Raw genomic sequence first — 27,525 nt, 5'->3', positions numbered from 1 at the left:
TTGTATCCCTTTCTTTCCTCAGATCGGGCCAGGCCTGGTTTATCGGGAGGCTAGTGACTCCCCAAGAATGCTTGGTGGGAATGGGTCTTGCATCAGACTGAGAGCTTAAGTTCTCAAAGTCAGAAAAGTTGAATGTGGCAGGACTCCAGGCCATTATACTTTTATGATACTCTGTGAGAAAAGTGGGCTTCTTTTGCCTGAAAGTTGTTTTCAATAAAGAATACTTAAATGTACTGAAATTTGCTTTAAAGATTACAGTTTTTGTTAGAACAGTTTAATTCTGTACAGCATATCTTTCTCTTTCGAGGAGAAATCAGAGGGTGGGAATAAAGCAGTCTCCCTGGTAGTTTTCCTTGGATCTTTTGGATGGTCTCAATTCAAGGAATTCTGTCTTTGGACCAAGTGCTGATGTTATAATTGAAATGCAGAAATGCATACCCATTTTCTGATAAATATACAAAAATTTGCTAATCGAGCAAACCATTTGCACAGGCTCTTTCAAAGCCAAATTTAAGGCCGACATGTTTTGTAAGGCAGTTTATAATTCAAATGCCAAGTAGTCTCTGGCTTGAGCTATGTGAAGTGAACAGAAAAGAACAAGCCCATTAGAATTGTTGTCAGACATTCCAGTGCAGAAAATCAGGCTTTGATGGCCCTGGTAGTCATGTAGCCAGACCAGATCCAGTCCTCCTCAAAGTCGAGGTTCCTTATATTTTACTTTTAATCCTCACCTTTTCAGAGAGAGTGGAGGGTGGGGGGTGGGGAGGGTGGAGAGAAACATTGATCTGAGAGGGACACATCAATTGGTTGTCTCCCATGCGTGCCCGGTGGGGGCCAGTGCTTGAGCCTTCAACCAAGGTATGCGCTCTGACTGGAATCGTGTGCAGGCTGATGCTCTAACCACTGAGCAAAACTGGCTAGGGCAGAGCAGGTGGTTTTAAATGCTTCTAAACAATTTCCCTAGTCTTAGAAGGACATATTTATTTGCAAATTAGCAGGCCTTGCATGTAGTTGGTATTTGTGGGAAGAAAGAAAGGGAAAGGGGGAAGGGAGGGAAGGAAAGAAGAAATGCTTCTTCATACTGAGGCAGGTTTTCATCCCAAGGCTGACACATTCATAGAAATTTCTATATATTCTCATTTCGGGGTCATACTAGGACTTGTCACTAGAGTGAACGTCATCTGAACAGTTCATAGAAGTGATTGGGATAGACAGAGAGAAGCTGAAGAGAGATTGTAATTTCGTTTCTCAAGAGTCATCTGTCTTTCTTGCGGGGTTACATAAAAGGAGGGAAAGGCAGGGCTGCGGTTACAGTGGAGGCCCGGAGGGTTCAGCCTGGTGTGATGGACCCTCTGAACAGTCTTTCCTGAATTGTCCACCCCTGGCGAAGCCTCTCAGGTATCGATACTTAAGAGTGGTCCTTATTCCTCAGTCGCTCATGTTAGCTGTTGCCGAGGACAGTTGGGAGAGCCTAGGCTCTTCTCCGTGCAGACTCCCCTCTCTGCTCCACTGGTTGAGGCCATGGCCCATGGTTTCATTTGCAGCCTTGGACATGCTTTTCTGTTTCTTGGAGCCTTCATTATCCCCCTCTAAGGAAGAAAGTATATAAGGCGTAAAGCCAGCATAGGGTCCAATGCAATGGACTTCTTACATTTTCTCCTCTTATCTCTACTTGGATACTCTCCCAGCCCCTGAACACCTCCCTAAATGTACTCCCCTGGCCCTAGACACCCTTCTGTTCTGGGCAAAGAGCAGATATGGGCTGACTGCCCTGGCTCTTTGTGGTCATACTTTCGAGGCCTGCAAGGCTGAGGTGAAGGGGGGATTGAAGTGTTCACTGCTGATGGTGGCTGTCTTGTCGCTTAAGACCATCCACAGGACATGGAGACTTCCATTTCCTTCTCTCTCCATGGCTGTTCTCTTGCCTACTTGGTGACTCCGTGATTCTGATGCTGGAGAGGAAGCTCAAGGAGCTTCTGTGTACCTCTTCCTTCCTTTCATGTCTATCCTTTCAGTTATCAAATCCCACAATTTCCCCTCTGCAATTTCCCCTATGTCCATCCCCATCTTCTCATTTTATTGTCACCAGAATGATTGCAAATCAACTTCTCTTCCCAAAGCTCTGCACTGGAAACGGCTGCCCTGGTTGCAGCCTTCACAATGTCAGCTCCTGCTGCCTGCTGCCCAGGTCCTCATCATTTACTTGTTTGCATCTCAGGCGCTTATATTAAATGTTCATTAAACATTCTACGATCCATCCAGAGCAACCTTGTCAGAACAGAGAGGGGAAAAGCAAATATCTATCTTCTCTCTTGTCATTTTGCTCAGATGAATGAATTAAATATTTTTATTGCCTTGAAGATTAATTATCTTCTGTCCCCTGGCCAGCTTTATTATTCTAGCTGTATCTTCTTGTGACTGGGACCTGACAGTTGGAATTTCTGCCCCCAGTCTCATCCTGTGCTCTGCCCAGTTTCCCAACATCTCCATCTCATGTAGGCTTCTACAGTGAGTCCCAGTCCAGGGGTTCAGTGAGAGCGGAGCCTGACCTGTAGGATTTAGATTAAGTACTGAATCGTAGAGCTTACAACTGGGAGACCTCTTGACATCTCTGGTCTTTTCTGGTACATGAGATACCTTATTGCACTTAACAAATTAAGTACCCGAGACCCAGAGAGTTTAGTGACTAACCCAAGGTCACCCAGCTCATAAATTTTGGATCCTCACTCCAGACTAGATTTTAGGCTGTAGTTATACATTATCTTCTCTGTGTAAACCAGCTCTTTATTTGAGGAAGGTACCAACTCTCTGAATTTCTCTTTGCAAATAAAACAGTTTTGGGCCCTGTTTTGCAGTATTATGCCTTGTCAGTGTAACGAAGGAAAGGCAGCCTCGAGGTGACCTCCTCCCAGGCAGGTGATGTCTGATGGATAGGCAAGTTCATGGGCCAGCGTTGGGGACACTTGGGTCTACATGACTCTCGTTCAGTGAGTCCTTATAGGTCCTCATGTACAAAAGGAGGCTTTTGTTTGTTTCTAAAGTGGCTTCCCAGTCCCCCAGGACACCAAACAGTACTTCCTCGTTCCTGCCTGTGTCCATCTCAAACTAAGAGAGTAAACTTGTGTTCTCCCTGCATGTGCCACTCCCCCTGTGCACTCCCCATCTCCCAGCCGTCCCTCTCTTCTCCCGGGGGTCATCTGTTCTCCTAATTACCTAGGCTTGGAGTCCTTTGTGACAGCTTGAGAAGAGCTCTCCAGTCCCTTAGTCTGTCAGCACTCACCAACCCTGGTCTAGCCTTTATACAGCATGGGGACTGTTGGGCTCTGAACACTGCCCACTTTCTAATGTAAAACTCCCCAAAGCTTCTGGGTGAAACATTCCAGCTCTTTCATAATCTCACCCTCTATGCCCAGTGTGAGTTCTTCATACCAGTCAGATTGGGCTACTCCTGTCTTCTATATACTTAGTGATTCGTTGCTCATTTGTTCCCTCCATCTTTCAGTGAGAAAAAAAAAAACCCAAAACATTTCTTTGCAAACTAAAGCACACAAGGTTTTATTTGTTCAGTAAGTGCTCTGCTATGTGAAAGGGAAGAATGGGGCTTGGATTTGGCAGCTACCTACTGGGTGCTGATCATTTGCATGTATTATCTTATTTAACTTTCTTGATATTTCTGTGAATTAGGTTGAGTTTTGTTCATGTTAGAGATGTGGAAACTGAGGGCCTGAGGAAAAAGCATGTTTTCTTCTGCTGTGCTGTGGGCCTGGTGCAGAGGTGGCGTGGTGGGAGGAACTGAGAAGTCTCTAGACTGGCAGGCGGGTAGGGCATGCACGTAAACGGCCGTCGTGGAAGAAAATATTGCCCATTGTCCTGAGAACTGTAGATACGGTGCTGTAGAAATTCTGAGGATGGTGAAATTTCTTCTAGCTGGTGGTTAGGGAAGACTCCATGGAGTGTGAAGGATGGATAATATTTTGACAGAAGGAGCTGGGAGACCAGGACAGGAAAAGAGGGACTAGGACAGACAGAGGCACAGAGAGGGCTGTCAGTGAATGGTCCCCCTGGGCTGAATACAGGGTTCCTGTGGGGAAGGCATAGTGGAGATGTGGGCTTGCCAGTGTGCGCTGTAGCTTGTTCATAGATGGACCCACATGTCTGGTTAAAAGATTCATGATCTGTTCTCTAGGCACAGGGGAGTTATTAGTACATTTTGAGCAGAGAGTTGCTAGTCAGAACTGAGATTTAGAAAGGTTACCTTAGGCACCCAATGAATTGGAGAAAAAGGGAAACAGCAGAGAGGGGAAGTGATTAGAAACTATTACAGTTGTCCAGTACAGATGTTCTGAAAATCTGAAATAGCACAGTGACAATGTGGGTGGAGAAGAGGGACAACGTGAGAGCAGAACCAGGGAGACAGAATTGCAGGCCGTGGTGATTGGCGGGACTCGGGGAGTAAGAGGAGGACTCAGAGACGGTTCCGCAGTGACTGTGAGGATAGTGATGGCAGCACAGACAGACAGAGGAGGAGGGTCAGAAGGGAAAACCCTTCTGATGGTTCATTCTGATGGTTCATTTTTTGGTGCTGGCGAATTGCCTATCTCACACCTGTGCTCAGTGCTCTTCTCCACTGCTGCCGCCACCATTCCCTGTCCCCTGAGCCTTCCTCTGTAGTAGACACACTTTTGGCTGCCTTTTACAGTCCAGCTGAAGGAAGCCCTCAGGTGGACCTTATTTATCTTTGAATCTCTGATGTATCGTCCATGCTACGGGATATTTCCTGAGTCCAGTCTCTCCAGCATGTGCCCATATACATAGTGTACCTGGTATACATGGGATGAACCCTGATGGTTCTAAATGACATAATCACAACAGTGGTTCATGTTTGTATGAATGTTTTTGCCGACAAAGCACTTAGAATGGTCAGAAGTGTGCTGTTACATTTCCTGCCATTCCCTCCAGGTAGGGTCACTGAACCATTGACTCAATAGCTGTAAAGGTTATTAGGGAATAAAGGGTACATTTCAGTTTAATAATAAATGCAGTTGAAGACATTAGCACATAACAAATGGGAAAGTTGGGATAATTTTTAGCTGCTATATAAGTAGATAGACTCTTAGAAAGAATGGTCAAATTTACAAATATATTTCAGGCGATGCCAACGCTCAGATTGGTGTTTTGTATGTATTCAGGATAAAGACACTTAGGTAGTGTTGTACTTGGCACATAGCAATCAATAATTTTATGTTATCACTGATAGAAATTTGGAAATCGTAAAAAGGGAAAAAATGCCATTTTTTAGGGTAGCACTAACATTTTGATTAATATGGAAATATATACAGTGCTTTTCAAGTGCCCTTTAGAGGTCTAAAATCACTGTTAGTTGATGAATATAAAAATGATTTGTTTGCCCATAAAATGATCATTGCTCACACATTTAGAGAGGATCACATTTAGAGATGAATTTTGGAAGCATGTTTTTCTCCTCTAATCTATTTTTAAATGAAAGGTAAAAGAGGTCTGGGGAGAAAAGGATTCCTTCCCCACCTCTCAGTAATTTCCCACTTACCCCTTTGTTTCTCAGGACTGTCAGAGCACCAGTGGACAAAGGGGCAGGTGAACTAGCATGTAAGTGTCTACTTTGTCCAAGATCCTAAGTGTAGGTAATTAAATTCAACCCTCATCATAGTCCTGTGAAGTTATGGCTATAATTCCAGCTATACAGATGAGGAAGTTGAGGTTTAGAAAGTCTTCGTAACTTGGCCAGGTTAACAAACCAGAAGTTAACCCTCACGTACCCTGGACTGTTGCGGTATCCTCCTGACAGTCTGACTGCAAAGCTCGTGCCCTCTGCCCCCTGCCACGCAGCCTTCCGCATGAGGCACAAGGTGGCAGCTTGTTTACAGCTTCACATCAGAGCTGCTAGAACAAGTAATTTATTAACAAATATTTGACCTCTGTTTTGTAGGCAGGGCCAGGTTCCTGACTTCTTCAGTCACCATTGCCGGTTGCCACTGATTGAAAACACCACTTTAAAAAAGTGTGTTAAATTATTGTGAATACTGAACCTTGCCAGTATTTCCCCCTATAGATGGGACATAACGTTAAAAAGAACTTGAAAAGAGAAAGCTATGTAGCATAGCTTTTTGAAAACTTGGTTACTCCCCTTTGGAATGTATGTTTTAAGGATTTTGTATGTTTGCCCACATTGGGGACTAATGGGGCCCTCGGTCTTGTTAGGATGGCAGAGGAAGAAATGAATGTGTAGTGCTGTGTTTTATGAGTGGGCCTCCCCAGTTCCAGTGCTGGGCTGAGGGTGCAGGTGGAGGCAGAAAGTCAGTCAGGAAGGGGATGGACCAGTTAGCCCACCCACCCCAACCCCGGCCTCTCTGTTACTATAAAATTAGATTTGTCTTTCTGTTTTCTATCACTAAAAATCAAATTTGTTTTTCCTAAGAGTTTCATATTGATGAAATCAAACAGTATGTACTTTGTGTCTGGCTTCTTTCATTCAGCATCCTGTTTTTGAGATTCATTCATGTTGTGCATATCAGTAGATTGCTCCTTTTTTATTGATGAGTAGTATTTCATTATATGTTGTATCACAGTTTGTTTATCCATTTACTCATTGTATTAGTTTTCTTTATTTGTGTGTGATCACAGTTGCTTTTATTGAACATCCAAGATAAACAGCTTCTTTAAAATTATTAAACATCATTATCATTAGGAATATGAATAAAGGCCCACAGTCTTCTATTGCAGAAAATTGATACTCCAAGGTGTTTTAAGTAGCATGCATTAGTTTTCTCTTGCTTCACAAATTAGCACAAACTTAGTTGCTTAAAACATTATTCTTTATTAGCTCATAGTTCTATAGCTTAAATGTCTGGGTGAGCTCAGCTGAGTTTTCTGCTTAGGAGTCACAAAGACAAAATCAAGGTGGGCTGGATTCTCATCTGGAGACTCTAGGGAAGAATCTGCTTCTAAGCTCATTCAGCTTGTTGGCATATTTCAGTTCCTTGTGGTTATAGGACTGATGTCCCATTTTTTTGTTGGTTGGCTCAAGGTTGTGCTCAGAAATTAGCTAGTGCTCTCCAGTGCTTGAACATGGCCCCTTCATCCTCAAAGACAGCAGTGGAGCCCAAGAGTCTTCTTGCACTTCAAATCTTTCTGAATTCTCCTTCTGCCAGCAACCAGAAAAAACTCTGTTTCTAAGGAGTTCCTAGAGTAATTAGATTATACCCTCCTGGAGACAGCCCTCACATTTTTGGTAAACTTTCATTTTTAGAATGGCCTTTCTTCCCTGGCTGGTGTGGCTCAGTTGGTTGGAGCGTCGTTCTGGACACTGAAAGGTTGCAGGTTCAATCCCTGTCAGGGTGCATACAGGAGGCAACCAATCGATGTTTCTCTCTGTCTCTCTCTTTCTATTTCTCTCTCTCTCTCTCTCTCTCTCTCTCTCTCTCCCCCCCTCCCTCCCTCCTTCTCTCTCCCTCCCTCTCTCTGAAATACAGTCAATAAAAACATATCCTTGGGTGGGGATTAAAAAAAAAAAGGCCTTTGTATTATTAAACTGAACTCTGACATTTTTAGCATTTCTGTCCATTGAACCTTATGCCATTTCATTCTGCAACCTGGTCCCCCTTCTTCCTGTGGCGCTTGTACCATCCAAATTTTCTCTTTAGATTGAAAATACTAATTTTTCCCTTCTATTTTTTTTTTTTTACATGACATATTATAGCATAGCATTAAGTCTACTTACTGGAATCATAATGATTTAAATTCAGCTATGCCACCTACTAACAGATATTGGACAAATTAACTTCTTTGAATCTTGGTTTCCTTACCTATGTATGTATACCTTATAGGATTAATTCATGGATTAAATGAACCAATGCATGCAAAGCTCTCTGGCACCTTCCTGTCACATTATACACACCCAATATATGTTAGCCAATATTATTATTTCAGTAATTTTACTCTGTTCCCATTTTGTTCTTTTTCTTCTGGATGGATCTGTTTTGTCCATGACCCAAATAAAATGTACTGCCTGAACTGTACAAGTGCCTTAAAGAGATTCATAGTTCTTATTCAATAATTCTACTTTGGAAAATTTATCCTAAGGATATAATCAGTGATATAGGAAAATATTTTTTCAAAAATGTTCACCACAGAGCAGTTTATAATGGCAAAATATTGAAAGCAATCTAGGTACCCGACAATAAGGAAATAATGAAATTAGGGCATATTCCTATGATACTATAAAGCACATGCTAAAAATTACATTTTTAATGAAAGTAATGATATGGGAAACATAACATTAAGTGCAAAAGTCATGATAAAAACAGAATATAGAGCATGACCCATTAGAATATGGACTGTGTTCCTGAAATTATGTACATTTTATTCACACAGACAGATATTGATAGGGAAAAAATTCGAAGGGAATACACCATGTGGGTGGTGGATTATAGGTGTTTTTTATTTTTCTTATTATTTTGTAATAACTGTATATAATTTTTATAATCTGAAAAAGAGAATAAACTTTATTTAAAATTTATTTCGCATGTGTGGCCCAGAACAGAATATGATAATCTACACCTTTATCTTGAACCAGTAAAGTTTCAGTGTCACATCAGTAGTTAAAGAAGGTAATTTACTGATGCTCACTCAGCTGGGAACGGGGCTGAGGCCGTGGGGTCCTAGCGAGCGGCCCCTGGGGCCAGGCAGCAGCTCGTTAGACTGCGGACTTGTGCGCTGTGCCTGGGAAGGAAGTCTGTCAGGCTGGGGCACGTGGCACCGGCCAGTCACAGCAGATACAGTCATCATTCTCACACTGCACATACTTGTTATGATAAGCTTTGATTTCTCTGCGTCATCTTATCTGAATTCTTGACTTTTTAATCCCAGAAAGAATAAAGCTTTGGGACCTGGCACTCTAGATTTTGTTTTGTTTTGTTCTAATCAAAAAAGCAGAAGTGATCCTCAGTGTGAGGGGCTCCAGGGTCCCTGAGGACCTCTTGGTCAGAGGCCGTGTTCAGGTGCTCTTGCCAGCAGTAGCCCAGCCAAGCTCTGCTGCAGCGAAGGCAAAGATTCTTGGGCTTTGCAGACAGGTGGCTCAGAGTTAGTCTGTTGGCTTGTTTTTTTGTTACTGTTGTTGGGGGTAGAATTGAGATAGGAGGGGGCTGTGCTGTCTCCTTCCACATGCTAAAGGTCCAGTTTCTAGCTGTTCCCATCCTGAAGTATCACTCAGTGGCTCTTCCTTAGGCCTTGTGGGATCTTCCTGTCTTGTCTTGGGAGGCTTTCTGTTTATCTGCTGACTCAAATTCTGAACATCTGAAGGATCATCTAGTCTTTGAATTCAGCCATTACTTACAGAGCTCAAAGTATTTATGAGACCCTGGAAAGGAGCTGAGGAAATTTGTAGATAAATCCAGCGTCATTCACGTAGCATTTCCAGAGTACATACTCTATGCCTGACTCTGAGCCAAGAGCTGAGTGAAGTACACAGATGAGTGACTTCAATTCAACAAACATCAGGACCTACTATGTGCAGGGCTCTGTTTATCGCACTCAGAAGGAGATGCAGTCTTCATGCTTATGAACGTTATAACCTATATAACCTGGGAAGAGACAGACATGTGAACCACTTAAGTGGAATAAATGCTATTTCTAGAGCAGGGCCCACAGGAGGGAGCAGTTACTTCTGAAGTGGCCTGGCCACTTATTAGCTATGTGCTTTTAGTCAAGGTATTTAACCACTCTTTTCCTCAGTTAATCTATCAAATGAAGATATAATGAATTAATTCACAAAAAGTGCTAGAATGGGACTTGGTAGTTAATAAATGTTAGCAATTCTTTTTCTCCTCCTCTCTCCCTCCTTCCCAAGATGAGTGGTGATGGTTACCCTGAACCGAGGGGACAGCGGGAGCCAGGCGTGATGAGAGTGGGGTGGTGGGATGCCGTGTGGGGCCTGATGAGGCTGGAATGCAAGTCCCGGTGAATAATTCTACTGGGGAAAGATGCTAGAGGACCACACTAGGCCCAGACCATGGAGGATCTTTAATACCAGACAAAGGAATTTGGGCTTGGGCATCGGGGAGCAAAATAATCCATGTGTACTTTAGGAAGAGTATTTTCGCAGAGCAGGGGGAGGCTGGGGAGGAGAGGGACACCAAGGAAGCTGCTGCAGAATTCCAGGCCAGAGCTGAGGCCAGAACCAAGGCTCACTGTTTCTCCGACGCCCTCAGCGTGGCGGAGGCTGAGCAAGAGATTTCGTTCTTCTTCTGTGGGCCTGTGGGTTTCTTGCTGAAGAAACATTGGTTTGAGTGACAGATTATCCCATGTAGCCCGTACATTTTAATAGTCTGAGATTGTGTTCAGCCTTCTGACCTCAAGGCTGAGCCACCCATACATCCCTGCCTGCTTAGCTGCACTCATTGCACTGCGTGCGAGCTGAGCATATGCACAAGGCTTACTGCACATGCACAGCAGTGGCGCCTGCTGGAATCTGAAATAGCCTCATTGCAGGGGAGCCTTTCTGAAGCGAGGCCCAGTATTTAAAATCACAGCAATAAAAATGACCTTGATATTGATCACATATGAAGATATATTTTTCAGAGGACTTATAAAAAGAGTTGGGATATCAAGGGAGATAGAAGTAACATTGAACTCCTTCTAAGTATTAGGAGCTGGGTTGGGTTCTTCGGGGTATTGGATCTTACTGACGCTTCACAATCCCGTGAGGCTAGTGTTATTAAACCCGTTTTGCAATGAAGCCTCAGAAAAGAAAGTGCAAGCCTCATGCCCAAGGTCTGATGACTTAACAAATGTCAGACTTTAGACCAGAGTCAATGACTTTTACATTTGTATACAGCTGTGTAATCACCCAAATTAGACACCTCAGCAAGCCTCCCTCGTGCCTCTTCTCCAATATACCCACCCAAAGATAACTGCTATTCTACGCTCTCCTCTTAGATTAGTTGTGCTTGTTTAAAATTTTTAGCTTATTTTGAAATAACTTCAGATTTATGGAAGAGTTATAAGGATAATATGAAGAATTCTCCAAATCCTTCACCCAGGTACAGCATATGTTAACATTTTGCCACTTTTGTGTCCTCTCCCTCTTTGCTGAAAATTTAACATTGATAGAATACTGTTGTTTAATATACAGAGCATCTTCATATTTCTCCAGTTGTCTCCATGATATCTTTTATGGATGTTTTTCATGTTGATCCAGGTGCCAGTTCAGGATCATATATTACATTTAGTTGTCATGTCTTTGTGCTTCCTTTCATCTGAAATAGCTTTTAAAATCTTTTATGACTTTGATATTTTTTTCAGAGTACAGGACAATTGTTTTGTAGTTGTTTTGTATAATGACCCTCAATTTGGTTTTATCTGATGTTTCCTCATGATTAGATTTCACTTAGGCACTTTTGGCAGGAGTACGAAATAATGTTGTGTCTTTCATGTATTGCAAGAAGAGGCACCTCATGTCAGTTTGTCCCATTAATAATAATGCTGATTTAGATCACTTGGATAAGATGATTTTGCCTCCTTTCTAAGGTCACCATTTCTCCTTTGTAATTAAGAAATAATCTGTGAAGAGATACTTTGAGACTACGTAAATACCTTGTTCCTCTCTGCCTTTTGCCCAGTAGTTCTACCTACCATCCATTAATTCTTCCCTGAATTACCTGTTACTATTGCAAAATTATTTTCTTGTCTAATTCTTTCTTTTACATTTATTATTCTTGACATCATACTCTAAGGAAGAGCTTTTCCTGCTCCCCTATTTATTATTCAGTGTGTACTCATGAATTTTTATTTTATTCATTGAGTTATAATCTACTATTTTCATTCATTTTGATGCTCAAATTCTCCCTTATTTAGCCAGTGAGAGACCCTTCAAGCTAGTTTCTGTATCCTTTTTACATGTTCCTGTCATTCTTTGCTCACTTTCTTATTTCCTGGCACAAATAGATGTTTCAGGCTCAAATTGTTCTTTCCCAGTCCCAACCCTAGAACTAGCCATTTCTCTAAGGAGCTCTAAGTCCTCTTAGTTGAACAGAATTTAAAAGCCAAGATCCATGCACCAAGTGAACTCATTGCTTCTGGGGTGTTCTTTCTTATAGGTAATTTCATATTGCTTTAATTCAGTGTGTGTGTGTGTGTGTGTGTGTGTGTGTGTGTAAAACTGTGAGTTCATACTTATACCTCTGTTTCTGATCCAGTGTCCACAGGGTTCCTTTTAGCCATCCCTCATATTTGTGTTTCCTAACTCCGGCTCCCAACAACATTAATATATTTCCTCATTTGCTCATTCCTACAATACATACTAAATACTTTTAGAATTGATATATGCATACTACTATGATTTTACAAAATCCACTAAGTAGAGCTAAAGACTTTTTTGGCAGCTTTTTGTTTTTAAACAGAAGTTTTTAGTCAAAGTACTATGTTTAAATGTTATCAGGATTAGTTCTTTTTGCTCCTTCATAACAGTTATACCATTTATTTAAAATAAGCTTTGCCTACTTTTGAGCTTCGTGTAAGTAGAGGCATACAATATTTACTCGTCTGTGTCTGGTTTCTTTTGTTTACCATTATTCTTGAAGATTTATCCATGTTGCGAATAGCTGTAGATTCCTCCTCATGCTATAAAGTATACTGAATATATCACCCTTTATCCATTCTACTGGTGATGAATATTTGGGTAATTTTATGTTTTTATTTATTATAAGTAAAGCTGCTATGAATATTCTTGTACTTGTCTTTTGATGGAAGTAAGTAATCATTTATTTTGGGTACTTGGGTCTCCTGGCATGCGTATATGTATGTATGTATATGTATTATTAACAGTACAAAGGAGACTTGATGAAAGCAAACTATAGCCAAGGCAGGTGGTAGGATTTGAGATAAAGCACATCTCCTTGGGGCCGAGGTGATCTGGGAGGCTTCCTCAAGGCAGTGGAATTTTAACTGGGTCTTAAAGGGTTGGTCAGGTTTAGAATGATATGAAGAAAGGAGAATGGTGCCAATAAAGGTACAAAAGTGGGGAAACAGATTTTCCAGGGACAGAGAAGAGACATGTGTTGCTGAATTTAGTGGGTATGTGCAGGAAAGGGGTAAGAGGTCAAGTGTGGTAGGAAGTTAGGAGGCTTTGAGACTGTGACAACTTAAAAATGCTGTTTTAAAAATGAGATCATGATATGACAGAGAAGAAAGCTTGACGTTTTTTAGATGCCTTCTTTGGGCTAGAGTGAAAAGGAAAGAACTAAGATGGTAGCAGCTGGAAGTCAAGACATAGATTTGAGAATCTCTGAGAAGACAGAATTAACAGGACGGAGACAGAGGAGGAGGGAGACAGTCAGAGATCTCCTGGCACTTGAGAGTTTGCGCCTTACCGACAGGAGCAGCTTGGTACCAGCATCAGAAGAGGAAGGCAGTATGGGTAGTGCTTGAACTCACAGGGTTTGGATCAAGGCCAACAGTCTGGGTGTACAGCCCAGCGTAACCTGGGACTAGAGCTTTAACTCCTTGGAGTGTGTTTGCTGACCTGTTGAGTAGGGAGACAGGTTCTCACTTCCCAGAGTAACTGAGGCTGTGAGGCTGTGGGGGTAGAGTCAGTTCTACAATGTCACATGCCTGGCATCCAGACACTTACCAAATTTTAGCTCTCTTCCTCCCCACCCCAACTTTTAAGGAAATACCTAGTTTAAGCGTCATTTCCTAAGGTATATAATGTGCTTTGAAAAAGGGAATTGGCTGTACAGGGAGAATGGGTTCTTCTCCAAGGACTTTGAGGTGGAGGACAGGTGGAGTGACTGGCCTTGAGGTCTCACTTTTTGATCTTTGGCATCTGGGCTTCAGTTAGAAATTCAAGCCCTCCCACTGGGAGTTAAAGGCCTCTTTCTAAGGCCAGGTGCTTCTAGAAGCAGGCCACTGTGCTGCCTCTCTGCTGTCTCCATGGGCTCCATTTGGGGCTATTTCTGAACCAGGGGTAAAACTCTACTGGCTAGCAGGATTGCATTTTACCTGTGAAACATGCCCAGCCTCCCAGCCCTGTTTTTCTAACAGGTTTGGAAATTCTGGTTGTCTCCCAGAGCTCTACACACATGACAACTGGGTTTGGGCGGGGTACTAGCAGTGTGCACCGAGGTGCCCACTCCCTTCCCTGTGAACCCCAAGGGAGGCGGCCTTTCTGGAGCTGCACCCAGCGGCTTCCCCTTCCTGCAGGCTGTGCGGGCCCAGGCTCTGGGTGAGGGGGGGCGCAGGCTCGGAATGCACCCTCCGAGGCCTGGGGAGCAGCCGCCCCTCCCCCGGCATCACGTGCCTCCGCACTGGCGCCTCGTTGCCATAGCATCCGCGGGCCGGCCCAGAGGCACCGGCAGGAACCAATCAGCAGGCCCTGCGGGCCGCCAGGCGCATCCCAAGGTGGTCCCCGGGCTGTCACTAGCAGCTGCGCAGAAGATGAGGGCAGTCCCCGGCCCGCTTCCTCTCCTTGGCATCTCAGCGCTTCTTCCCGAGTCCTGTTTGTACCCTGCCCCACTCTGTTCCCCCGCCTTGATTTCCCCATGCTCAGAGTTGAAAAATCTGGTGGAGGACCCCACGAGGTGACGGCTTCCATAGGGAAGGCAGGGCACAAAGCCTGGTTTCCATTTTACAGCATTTCCCCCCAAGAAAAAGCCCGGGAACAGCTTCTAGATCAGTCCAGGGGAGGACACCTCTAGCCCTAGGATGATGTTGTTTGGGCCCTGAAAGTCTAGGGCTCTCCCCCTTTAGATCCTGGGTAACTGGCACAGGGTTTCCGGATGTAAGGATGTAAGGGTGAGCGGTATATTTCTATCCTGTATACAAACAGGAGGGTTTAAACAGTTGCGAGGACAGAAAGGTTGAATCGGAGTGATCACAGAATCCTGCACCCCCATTAGCTGTAAGACACTGGGCAAGATACCTTACTCCTCAGAACCCTAGTTGCCTGGTTTGTAAAGCAGTTGTAACAAAAGAGTCCCTCTCTTAAGTTTGGCATGTGTTTCAATGAGATAAAACAGGCAAAGCAGTTAGCCAGGTGTCTGGCCATAAACACTCAAAAGGGCCAGTCAGCTCTTTTTAGAAATGGTACAAATGTACTGCTGAGAACTAAAGTGCTCACATTCAACATCTGGCAAATATTTCCATGTTAATCTAAGTTTTGCTTATTCATTTAGTTATTCATTTATCTCATTAATGCATTCATCATATATTTACTGGGCAGCTACTACCAGTCAATTCTTGCCCCAGTTCATTCCCATCCAGCTGCAGTTAGTGGGGTCCAGCCGGTGGGAGATCTCTGAGCATCTTCCTTAATAACCGACAGAGTCCAGCCTAGCAGGAATGTCGCTGGAAGATCTTGTCCCTGTGGTAGCTAGGGGTTTGGAAATTGTTTTCTGCAGCTCTGCCTCCTCAGTTTGAGATGCCTGAACAGAGAAGATCCCTCTGGCATTTGAGCAGCACTGAGTCAGGACAGCTTTCCACAGCCAGCTTTGTCCCACTCTTCACCCTTGGGGAGGTGTGCCCCACTGCTTCTGAAGGCCCCATCCAGCAAGCTGGAGCCCACTTTCTCTATATCTCCCAGGACTGACCTCTGCAGCTGGCTTACTGTGTGTTGCTGTGCTAGAGTTCCTGGAACAATGTCCTGTGCTATTGATGCCCCGTCATCTCCATACTATTCTTGTAATGCTGTTCCCTTCCTGCCCTCACTGTGCATCTCAGTGCCTGTCTTCACTTGGGCTAGAATGGCCACATCACTACTGACATTTGTTTTGGGATCATCTAACTTGTCTGGGCCGCTTACCTTTTGATCACTCCCTTGCACCCCTTTATGCCCTGCACTGGGCTGCGTGGCAGAGACACTGCTGGGCAGGCACTTTGCTGAATGTTTGAGAAACAGTGGTGCCTAACTCATGCACAGTTCATGAATAGACATCTCATGTGTGACAAGGGCCATGATGCATAATGCTGTGGGAGTAGCCAGGGTGGAGCAGCTGGGTCTGCCCTGAGCAGTCAGGGCCAGCTTTATAAGGAGGCGATACTTGAGCAATAGACGGTGGGAGAAAGGGAATTCCAGTCAAGGAGAAGAGCGTGCATAAGAGCCTGACATCCTGTAGTGTTCTTTGAGAACATGTAATGTGGTGTGAATGGAACCAAGGGAGTATGTTATTTGGGGTTGAGGGTTCATGGGTAGCAGAGGGAGGAAATGAGGCCAGAGAGGTAAACTGGGGCTTCCTCCAGAGGGCCTCATAAGCCACACTGTGTAGTTCAGACTGTCCTCCCAGTGCTGGGGGCCTGTGAAGTGTTCTGTATAGGGCCATGCCATGGTCAGATTTACATGTAAGAAAGGTGAGCCGCATGGCTATGAGGAGATGCGAGTGTCTCACTTGTCCTCTAGCAATTCTGTGAGGCAGGTGAGCAGATACTGTTACGTACTTTTTTCCATCTGAGAACACTGACGCCGGGGAGAGTAAATACCTAGCTAATGGTCTCGGAGCCAGGAAGCAGAGGACTGAGGATTCACCTGGCTTCCTGGCTCTGAATCTCTTTCTCCCAGGCACACTGCCACTGTTAACACAGTCTTCCAGAAAACTGCCTGCAGCTGTGCGGAGGGTAGATGCTGACAGGAGCAATATGAAGCTAACGGTCATTGATACAATCTTGTTGAAGGAGTGTAGCCCTGGGATTTTGTGGCCTGTGGTGTTCAGTCTCCTGGCCTCTGCCAATGCACAGACAGCAGGAAGCAGTGGGGAGCTTTGAGCTTCAAGCTCTATGTGGCCTTGACAAAATCCATTCATCACTGTCTCGCTCATTAATTCAGAGCAGCACCTGCTGCCTGATACTGGCATTTGTCAGTGGCTTGTTTCTGGAAGCCTCTAGTCCTGAAGGTTGGTCAGTTCTGCAGTCCACAGCCCCAGCTTGAACCTTGGCAGTCAGAGGCAGGCCCTTTGTCTGCATATTGTGAAATGAAATCACTTTATTTTTGTAAAACAAAGGTAATACAATCAAGTAGTACAGAACAGGAGCTGGGAGATTGGGAAGACCTGGGTTTTAGTTCTGCTGCTTCCCCTTAGCTAGCTATGAAAGTTATTTAATATGTATGAGCTCAGTTTCTTATCTCTAAAATGAGCAAAGTCAAACCTACCTGAAAAAGATTATTGTGATGATTAAGATGTGATAATGTTTATAAAGTGCCTTGGCGTGATGCCTGGCACATAAGTCCTCAGTCTATGGTGGCTTTAATTCCTGCCTTTATTGCTGCCATCATCACTACTGCTGCTACCACCACTGTTACAGAAAATTTGAAAAACAGAGAACAGAAGCTGCCCTTGTAGTTTAGTCATATTTCCTTCAAATCTTTTCCCCCCCACTATAAAACATATCAGATTTTATAGCAGGCTGGGGTTTTCCCCCCCTCTGTGGTGGAAACTGCACTGCATTTATTTTTCTTATTTTTAAAAGATTATTTTCTGATTATAAAAATGGTGTTTAAAATTAGAAAGCATTAAAAAAGCAAAAGGAAAAACCATATTCGTAATGCCTGTCTCATCCCTAATCCAGAGGCAGTCACTGTCAACGTTTTGATGTATCTCCTTCCAGTCTTTCATTCATGCTTTATTATAGGGTTGAGATTACATTCATAATACAGTTTTTAGGCAATTTTTTTCAGTTCACGGGATATCACGAGTATTTTCCATTGTGTAAGCATCATTTTCCAAGTCTGTATAATAGTTCATCAGGTGGTTCTATCATAATGTACATAAACATTACCCTAATATTAGATATCTAAGTTTTCCCCAGTTTTTCAATCTAAACATCTTTCTATGACAGAACCTAGGGAAGCTCAGTATAACCAGGAAGCATAGAATGAACTTGTGCTGTGTATATGAAACATGGTGGGACCCTCTCAGATAAATTAGATACAGAGCCTGTCTCAAAGGACCTCAGAGGCTAGACAATCTGGAAATCTTTACTGGGATCAAATATACAGGTGCTTCTTTGCCAGACACTGTCAGGGAGTTCACCTTCACTATAGGCCCCTTCCCTTTAGAAGATGGGATCTGGGAAGCACAGCTTTTATAAGGAAAAAAGCCTCAGAAGCCTTGCTGCCCCTTCTCACTTACCAGTGTGTTATTTGGCCTTCAGTGCTGAAATGCCTTTTCAACCTGTCACTGTCAGGGGTCTATGCTGATTACTTTTGAGTATCACTTCCAGGTGGTTTTCACTGGGAAAGAGTGAGAAGCTGTAGCATCAGGAAAGGAACTTGTGTGAGAATCAGCGTGGTTGTAGTCTTAGTTTTGACACACTTGCCGTGGCATGTAAGGCAAATTCTGTCCTCCCAATCCTCAGTTTTCTCTTCATAATGTCGAAAGATTGGACTAGAAAACCTCCAGGGCCCTTCCCTCCTTGAGTACCTGAGACTTCCTCTTGCCAGGAGCTAAAGTGAGCATCCTGATAAAGGTCACAGGATGCTTCTCCAGAGTGTTGAGTTTCTTTTAATTAGTACCTGGAGGGTGATTTCTGCTTTTATATTCCCAACCATTTCCTCCTGGCAGCAGTTGGGATGTGCAAAGAATGAAAGAAGGGCCTGTCACTGGGTGGACACTGGATTCAGAACCCTAAATGATTGTCTTTCATGTATCAGGTATTTGTTCTTTTATGTATTTTGTTCTTTCATTTATTCTCTTATTTAACAGATGTTAGTTGAGTCCCTGGCCTTGTACAATCCAACTGTGCAATGCAGAGGTGGATCAGAGTCCTTTTCTTAAGATATATACAGCCTAGTGAGGAGACAGGAAAAAATGCAAAAGGCCACAAGATAATTGCTACAGTGGGGGTGCATATAAGTTGTCCAAGGAAAGGAGTGCTTGAGCCTGCCTAGAAGCAACTGCAAAGGAGTCTCAGTGGACGCTTTGAGATTTTAAAGGATGAGTGGAAGTTTTCTAGGTTGGCAGTTGTTGAGGTCATTCCAAGCAGAGAACAGCATGTGCAAAGGCCTCTGCATGTGTAGAGGTGTGACAGATGTGTCATGTCCAGAGAACTACAGATATTTGTGTGACTGGAAGGTGAACAGATGAGAAAAGTCAAGCATTTGTCCTTAGACAAGTCTGTTTCCACCAAATTCTCTGCTCATTTTGTCAGTTAGGATAAGAGTGATGGTCTTTTTAGTTCAGTTTTCAAAAACTATCATTTGTATTGCCTTATATTTTAGTTTTTATAGTAATACAGGCTCATTATAGAAAGTTTGAAAAATACAAAAAAGTAGAAAGAAGAAAGGATTTTAAAAAATCACTTATGTTCTCACTGCCTAAAAACAAATACATTAACATCTTTAGATATTTCATTCAATTTTTTAAATTCACTTTTCCTTTTTATGTAGTTGTGAGTATGTTGTAATTATAGTCAACTTTTGTATATGGTGCCCCTTTCTACTTACTTTGTAAAATTTGCCAAAAACAGACATTAGGGTTATTAAAAAAATGACTGTGACCATAAAATAAATAGGCTGAAATATCTATACATTTTCTTTTTCTAATGTAACTTATTTTCTTTCTTTTTACAGGTCTCCTGTGGCTCAGAACATAATCTAGCAGTGGTTGGTAAGTAGCTAATATCCTGGTAACTGTTTATTCTGAAACTCATGTGGCAAAATTAAAGACTCTTGGTTAACCAGAGGCCAGGGTGCCTGTGTGTGTGTGTGAGTGTGTGTTGAGATTCTGGGAAATGGAAGTCTTTGCTTGACCAAGGCTAGAACCTCCTTTTCTACACATTTCAATCCACATCATTGAGATTCTTCTTAAGGTGCCTGAGCTGGTCTCCCTACCTCAGGAAGTGGTATTTGAGGATATTAAAGATCTTACAGGTTGGGGGCAGCATGTGTAGAAAGCTAGACATAAAAGAGGAAGGGAGTTGAGCTGCTACTCCTTCCTTAACTAAATCCCTTCCACCAAGTTTATTCCTCCTGGGTGGTTCGGCTCGCTCTTTGGAAATATGAGGCTCTGTTTACTCATTGCCTTGTATTTTGTGGTGCTTGGGAACTCTTAGTTGAAGCTTCTGATTAATTAGGCTTCCTCTTAGTTGATTCTGGATAACCAGGACCTATGAGTAATTCCTTCAAGGAGCCTTCTTATTGCTTCCGCTGGTAGACTCTGTCTATGTCTCACACTAGGGGTGGGGAACGTCCGGCCCGAGGGCCGTATATACTGCCAGTGAAATAATTTAATTTGACCCTGCCAAGGGACTAGAAATTCAGTAAATCTAGGAGCTTTTTCATAGGTAATTTAAAAATATATCTATATCTATATCTATATCTATCTAGCTAGCTATCTATCTATCTATCTAACTATCTCTTTATTAATTTCAGAGAGAGGAAGTGGGGGGAGAGAGAGAGAGAGAGAGAGAGAAAGAGAGAAAGAGAAACATCTATGATGAGAGAGTCATGATCAGCTGCCTCCTGCATTTCCCATACCGGGGACCGAGTCCTCAACCCAGGAGTGTGCCTGACCAGGAGTCAAACCATGATCTCCTGGATCATAGGCCGATGCTCAACCACTGAGCCATGCCGGCCGGGCATAGCTAATTTTAAAGTTGATAATTTTGTATGGCCTGCGAATAATGTTATGAATATCCAAATGGCTCTGGATAGATAAAAAGTTTCTCACCCCTGCATTAGAGAGGCAGCACTGTAGGTCCCAAATGCTTAAGTGCAATACAGGTTGCCACTTATTAGCTGTGTACTTGGACAAGGAATTTAACCCCTCAATGCCTCACTTTCTTTATCTTTAAAATGGGGAGGGCAATAGCGCCTTCCTCAGAGGGTCGTTGAGGGGGTTCAGTTAATACATGTAAGGCACGTGGAACAGTACTTAGCTTCTAGTAAGGGTTTTAGAAGAGCTGGTTGTTATTTCTTGACATCATTTATTCATATAATTGTCCTCCTGTGGGCTCTTGTTCGCCATCTATAAAGTGGAGGGGTTAAAACAGGAAACCAAGGTTCCCTTCAGCTCTGATATCTTAGGACTCTGTTACAGCCCCCTCACTGCCTGCCCTGGGCCAGCCATTTCTGCTCCTGTCTGCTTCTCCCTCCCAGCCTCTGACTCTGAGCTTCTGAAGAGCAAGGCCCCTGTGCTTTCCTTTTGCTTCCTGCCTATTTGTGGCACCCAGAGCAGTGCCTGGCACTCAGCAGAGACTCGAGCACTCTTTTCTGAATTGAGCTAGACTGGCCCAGCTGCCTGGGGCGGCAGCAGTTTGAAGCAGTCCTTGGCAGGCCTGAACGTGATGTGCAAGGAGGCAGAACCAAGGACAGCGAGGAGGTGGGCTGCCAGCCAGCAGAGGGGGTGGGGAGTAAAAGGGGCTGTAGTCAGAGGAGTGAGAAAACAGAACAGCAAGCCTGCATGCTTTGCAGCAGCCCCGGAACTGCTCCAGCCTGGGTGTAATTAAGACAGGCAAATCAGAGAATCCGAGGGCTGATGCTGTCACTGGTCTGGGAGAGGGTGGCCTCCTCTGGGACCACACACACAAGAAGATTGCAGGGAATCTAAATATTTGAAAGAACAAAATTCAGACAAAGGAGGAGGGGGCCAGAGCTAGCAGGACAGCAGGCTGAGCTGAGAGTCAGCCTGAGGCTATAGAAAGAGCAGAGACTCTGCAGGCAGACAGCCTTGGTGCAAACCGGCTCCATCTCTGTGCGAGCTTCCAGTTTTTCCCCTCCTCTATATAATAGGGATAATTTCATCTTGCAGGATGGTTGTGACGATGAGGTGAGATAACGTATGAGGTGAGATAACTTGGTAAATAGGGGGTGCATAAGAAATACATTCATATGTACATATATATTTATAATTCTGTTTCTTATTTCTCTTGGTCAGGGTGGGCAGAGGGGAGACTTGCATGTTAGTGTGTCTATTCTAGTAAAGTAATTCTTAGTCGGAAGAGAGAAATGATAATGTTCTGGAAAGGTGTGTCCCATGTTACCCAAGTGAGGAGAACATCAGAGATAGTGGAGAGCAGGGCATGCTGGTGCACTCCCTGAGGAAAGACCTGTCATTTTCTCTTTTATATCCAGTGCCTGAGGTCTGGCTCACAGTGTGCGGAATGAATGGTTCCAGAGTCAGGATAGGTGGGCCCAGTCACAGAGCTCTGAACATGGCTACGTGCCTGCGTGTGAGCTGGGAGCAGAGGCTTCCCAGCATGGGAGGAATGGGGCCCTTAGTTGGTGCCCTGCGGGGTGCAAGCTGTGCACCAGGAGGCGACAAGAAGTGCCTGTTAGTCCTGGCAGGAGGCCAGCAAGAGGGAGACAAGCTGGAGGAGGAGAGTTCCTACCAGCTGAAAGCCTGGTTCTCAGAGCCAGCTCCTCCCCTCAGCCCTCTGCCATTGCCCACTCTAGATGGATTTCCCACCTCCAGTCTCATTCCTGGAATCCAGCCCCACAATGCCTGGTACTGGGTCCCACACGTTGTAGGCACACAATAGTTACAAAATAGACTAGAACAGAATATGAAGAAGCCAAACCTTGCTCAAGGACAGAAGCAGTCTTGATGTCTAATGAATGAGTGACAATCAAAATTGGAAGGGGAGGTGAAAAAGAGATGGGTAAGGAACATGACTGAGGACCTACACTGTCTTAGAATGGACACAACTCCACAAAGCATATTTATTGCACCTACTTTATAGAGGAGACAACTGAGACTCGGAGATATGACAGATTAACCAGGTTGCCCAGGGATAAGTAGCAGTACATGTAGAGCTGTCTGCCTGACTTCCAGGATTGCTCTTTTGACTCTATCGGATCCTAAGGCCTGAGGCACTTTGGGTGGTGCTGAGGAAGAGCATAGGCACTGGGTTCAAACTCTGGCTCTTCCACTTGTGAGCCCGGTAACCTTGTCTAAGTGGCTTAACCTCTCTGTGTCTTGATCGTCTCATCTGTGATATATATGTTATGTAAATTGCTAACTCCCTGGCCCAAAAGTAATGGCTCAATAAATGTTAGCTGATATTGTTATCATTACTGTTTATTAAGACTTCAAGGAAGGGAGTAATTTTAAGATGACTATAAGAAGGTCTGAGATTCAGGGTGGGAATCTCAGAAGCTAGAGAGGGAAGTATCTCCTCCCACTCCGCAAAATGTCAGAGTCCAGGGCAGATGCTCAGCATAGCTGCAGAATGGATTTTTAAACTGAAGCCTGGGGACTCCAGTCTAGGGAATCTGGAACCACTGCTAGCCCTAATTTGTGCCAGTCAGGATTCTGCTGTCCACTGTCCCAGGCAGGGACTCAGGGTTTGCATGTCCAGCTTGAGGTAAGCTCCACAGCAGCCGCATTTCAGGTTTCTTCAGAGATCAAAGTAATTCTACTCTGCTACCTCATTTGCTTCCAGGTTTCCTCTTCCCCACTTCTTTTGCAATCTGCTCTTGTTCTTTCCTTAGTTTTCCAATGAAGAATCTCTTGATGTGTTCTGTGTTTGCTACCAGGCACCCCCATGGCTAGAAAGGATAGTCAGTTCTTGCTTTAGATAAACTGCTGGAGCTGGGCAGAGACAAACTCAAGTGACAAACAGGAAGGAGAGAACCTGGCCACTCTTTAGTTATGTCCTTGTACAATCACTCTTCCTCACTGAGCCTGATTCCTCATCTGTAAAATCTCCTTCACAGTACCACCCATAAAAGTTGTTTTGCCAAATGGCACAGGTATGTCAGGCGCCAGCCCAGTGCCTGCCCCATAATAGGTGCTCAGCAGGTGCTCGCCCGCTTGGCAGGTGCACTAGTTTGCTTCCTTTCTTAATCCTTTCTAGCCAGGATTTCCCTCTACATCTGAGAAAGCTGGCGGACAGGCTCCCATTCGTGGGTGTAAGCTGAGGTCAGCAGAGGTGAGATGAGGGCAAGTGGCCACCACTTGCTCGGAAGATCCCTGCCTGCCAGAGGCCGGCTCCCCAGGCCTGGCCCTGTCTTTGGGGCCCTCACCTTTGTGTCTGGCTGAATTAACTCCAGCTGTTTTGCTTCCCCCGGGAGCAGCTTATTTTGGCTTGAATGGGCAATTTGTTTGCCTTCTCTCCTGATGTGCAGTTGTTCAGCCTTCCCTTCCTGCAGAGAAAAAAGAGCTGACTGCATTTCCTCTCTCCCTGCTCCACACAGACCCTTGGAAAGGATTTTATTGGTGGCTTTTTCCTGGAGCGCTCAGCCTCACCAGACAGGCATTGTTAAAGGGTTAGATATTTGGCAGGGAAATATGGTGCCGCCTCCTCCTCCTCCTTCCCCTCCTTCAAGCAAAGCCAGTTCTTTTTATCAAAGTGGAGCAATAATCTATGCAAGGATTTTTTTTTTTTCCATCTCACTGATGAGTTCCAATTGTTGAACCTTTGTATCTTTGTAATATATGTGGCAGATGTCTGATCTTGGCCTGAAACCCTTCACACAGTACGAATTTAATAGAACTCTTTTTTTGACACTGGCTGCCCCTCTGAGAGGCAGTATCTGCAAACCCCAAGGCCTTGTAGAGAGAGCTTAGTCATAAGTACAAACTCGTGTGGTCCTATGCACAGTGTGATGGACAAAGTGCATTATTATCCATTTAATCCTCATAGCAACTTGGTGAGCTGGCACTACCGTCAAGCCCATCTTCTAGATGAGGGCAGCTGGAGCTTCGGCTGAGCAGTTTGCCCCACTCAGGTCACAGGGTGGTCAGGAGGAGTCTGTGTGTCGGGTCTTTAACCTGAGTCTCTAACTTCAGAGCCTGTGGTCTCCTACCTGATGCTGCCTTCCTGCTTACCTGTGCCCGTCTGGCCTGCTTTTAAGGCCAGATAACATTACTTCATCTGTTCATTTCAATGCTTAGTTCCCTTCATGTTGGCAAGTTCTTAGGTTCATCCAGCCTAACTCTCCTCTGCTTCAGATTAAGCAGTGCTCTTTATAACAACCAGATAAAATTGTGAAATCCATGGCATGGTTTTGGAAAACCACCCCTTTTAGAATTCTTCTTCCCCCCTCCATTGTCCTTTACTTCTTTTTGAAAGATAATTTACTTATATAGTTTTAAAAATAATTAATACATGTACATGATTCAAAATTTAAAAAGCATAGAAAGATTTGGAAAGTAAGACCTCCCTCCTTCCATATCCCTCATCTATCCCGTGTCCCCATACTCTTCTACCACAGTGCACAGCTAATGCTATTATTAGTCTCTTTTGAATCCTTCTAGATTCTTTTTGCATACATAAGTGAATACTAAGATATATTTTTATCCCCCCATTTACATGAATTGTAGTATACCATACACACTTTTTAGTGTCTGATTTTTTTCTTTCAACAGTTTTATCTGGGAAATCTTTCTGCATCAGTATAAAAGCCTTCCTGCTTCGTCATTATAGCTACATAATGTTCCAGTGTACCTGTGTACCATGATTTATTTAACCAGTGCCCTGTTGATGGTCATTTAGGTCATTTTCAGTCTTTTGCTGTTACAAGTAATGATGTAGTGAAGAACCTCACATGTGTTTTATTTCACGTGTGGGAGAGTGTAGTCATAGCATAAATTCCTAGAAGTGAAGTTATCGTGTCAAAGACTAAGTGTATTCATTTTGCAAGATACTGCAGAATTGGTCTCCATAGGAATTACACCATTTTCCACTCCCACCAGCGATGTATAAGAGTGCCTGTTTATGATGTCTCCCTAATAGAGTATGTTAAGAAACTTTTGGATTTTTGCCAATCTGATAGTTGACAAACTACTTAGGGTGGTTTTATTTGTTTTACTTTTTAAATTGAAGTACAGTATATTATAGAAAAGTGCACAGATCTCAAGGTTTCAGTTTGCCGAGTTTTTTACATATGTATATATCTAAGAAGCCACCATCCAGCACAAGAAACAGAAAGTTTCCAGCACCCAGAAGGCCACCTCATATGCCTTCTCAGTCAAGAACCCACCTCAGGTGTGACCACTGTCCCGACTTCTGTCTCCAGAGACGAGTTCTGCCTGTGCTTGAACTTCATATCATACAGTGTGTACTCTTTTGTTCAGCACATTGTGTCTATAGGAAATTTCCATTTTATGTGTAGCAATAGTTCTTTTTTACTCATCAGTCATATTCCACTGTATGAATATACCACAACTTATTCACTTAGCTGTTGATGAACGTTTGGTTTGTTTCCAGTTTAGAATTGTGACTAACACGGCTATGAACATTCTTATCGTGCCTTTTGGTGAACACATATGTTGGTTTCTCTTAGGTGTGTAGGACTTCTGGGTCATAAGTATAACATTAGGAGGTACTTCTCAATAGTTTTCAAAAGTGGTGTACCAGTTTGTACTCCCACCAGCAATATATGAGAGTTCCAACTGTGCCATAAACTTGCCAGGTATTTTGTCTTCCTGATTTAGGCTGTTCTGCTGAGTGTGTGGTCCTGGGCAGTTTTTCTCTCTGGGCCTTAAGATCCCCATCTGAGAAATGTTTCTGAAGTTGGCTACACCACTTAAGTCTGGCCTCACATCCACAAACTGTGTTGTGCATCTTAGTAGGCCGTAACTGTCCACACATGTCTTGCAGGCAGTAGGTGCTTCACATGTTTGTTAATCACTGTGAATCTTACACTGTTTCCCTCATTCCCTCCCTTTAGCTCGCCAGCAGCTGGTAATGTAGCATTCTGGATGCCGTGGAGGCATACAGCAAGCCATTGTTACCTCATGGGGCCAACATTTAATGGGAAAGAGAGCTATGAATTAAGCTTGGTTCATAATATGTACTTAATAATGAATGAATGAATGAATGAATGAATGAATGAATACAAAGCAGAGAGTACTAAGAATTAGGAGAGTGAAGAGCAAGGAGTGATTAATTTTGGAAATCCTCATGAAAGGGGTGGCTCCTGAATGGAGGAAGGGTGAAGAGGATTCTGTGCTGAGGGATCAACATGAGCAAGGGGAAGGAAGGCTTGAAAGTGTGAATCATGGTTGAGGGACAAATGGTTGACCAGCATGACAGCTGAGGGTCAGCTGGGGCCGTCTCTAATGGTATGCTGAGGGACACTGACTTCATTGTGTAGTCACTGTGGATCTTAATGGGTTATTTAGCAGACATTTCAGAAGCTGACAATTACAGAAGATAAAAGGCTTTAAAAAAAACTAAAGATAACGCCTTTTTACAGAGTAAAAGAGAGCTGACAGTAGTTGGGTACCTACTAAGTGCTGGCACCAATCTGAGCATTTCGCATATATCATTTCATTTAGCTATCATCATGCAAGGTAGAAAGTATATAGATACTTGTCTCTATTTTACTCATGGGAAAATGGAGACTCAAAGAGGTGGATCCCAGGATTCAGACTAACATCTGCTAACTCTAAGGTTGGCATTGTACCACCTCCCTGCAGAGGTCAGGCTTTGGCTTAATTAGCATATCAGTCTGCATCAACTGAGCTTATAGCATGCAGTGACTTTGGAAGACTGGAAAAACCAACAGCAGAGCTGGTACTGATAGTACTTGTTGGGGGTGGGCAGAGGCCAGCCCCT

The 27,525-nt window shown here is 43.7% G+C and overlaps 1 protein-coding gene across 10 annotated transcripts in view; it reads left to right on the top strand.

Annotated features, from left to right (window-relative positions):
• The window catches only part of SERGEF (secretion regulating guanine nucleotide exchange factor), a 177,475-nt gene that overhangs the window by 92,422 nt on the left and 57,528 nt on the right, over window positions 1-27,525 (top strand). For 7 of the 10 annotated variants that reach the window (XM_081154315.1, XM_081154312.1, XM_081154314.1 and 4 more), the window contains one exon: window positions 19,592-19,628. The exons of 2 other annotated variants lie outside the window; for them this stretch is intronic. In XM_081154315.1, coding sequence (XP_081010441.1) covers window positions 19,592-19,628 — 37 coding nt within the window. Of the gene's footprint in view, window positions 1-18,584; window positions 18,674-19,591; window positions 19,629-27,525 lie in introns of all 10 variants that reach the window. One more of the 10 variants, XM_081154313.1, reaches the window with a different exon arrangement.

This window comes from Miniopterus schreibersii, assembly GCF_964146895.1.
Source record: "Miniopterus schreibersii genome assembly, chromosome: 12".
NCBI lineage: Eukaryota > Metazoa > Chordata > Mammalia > Chiroptera > Miniopteridae > Miniopterus > Miniopterus schreibersii.
Note: the sequence above shows the minus strand (reverse complement) of the source record. Positions and strands in the feature narration are given on the sequence as shown.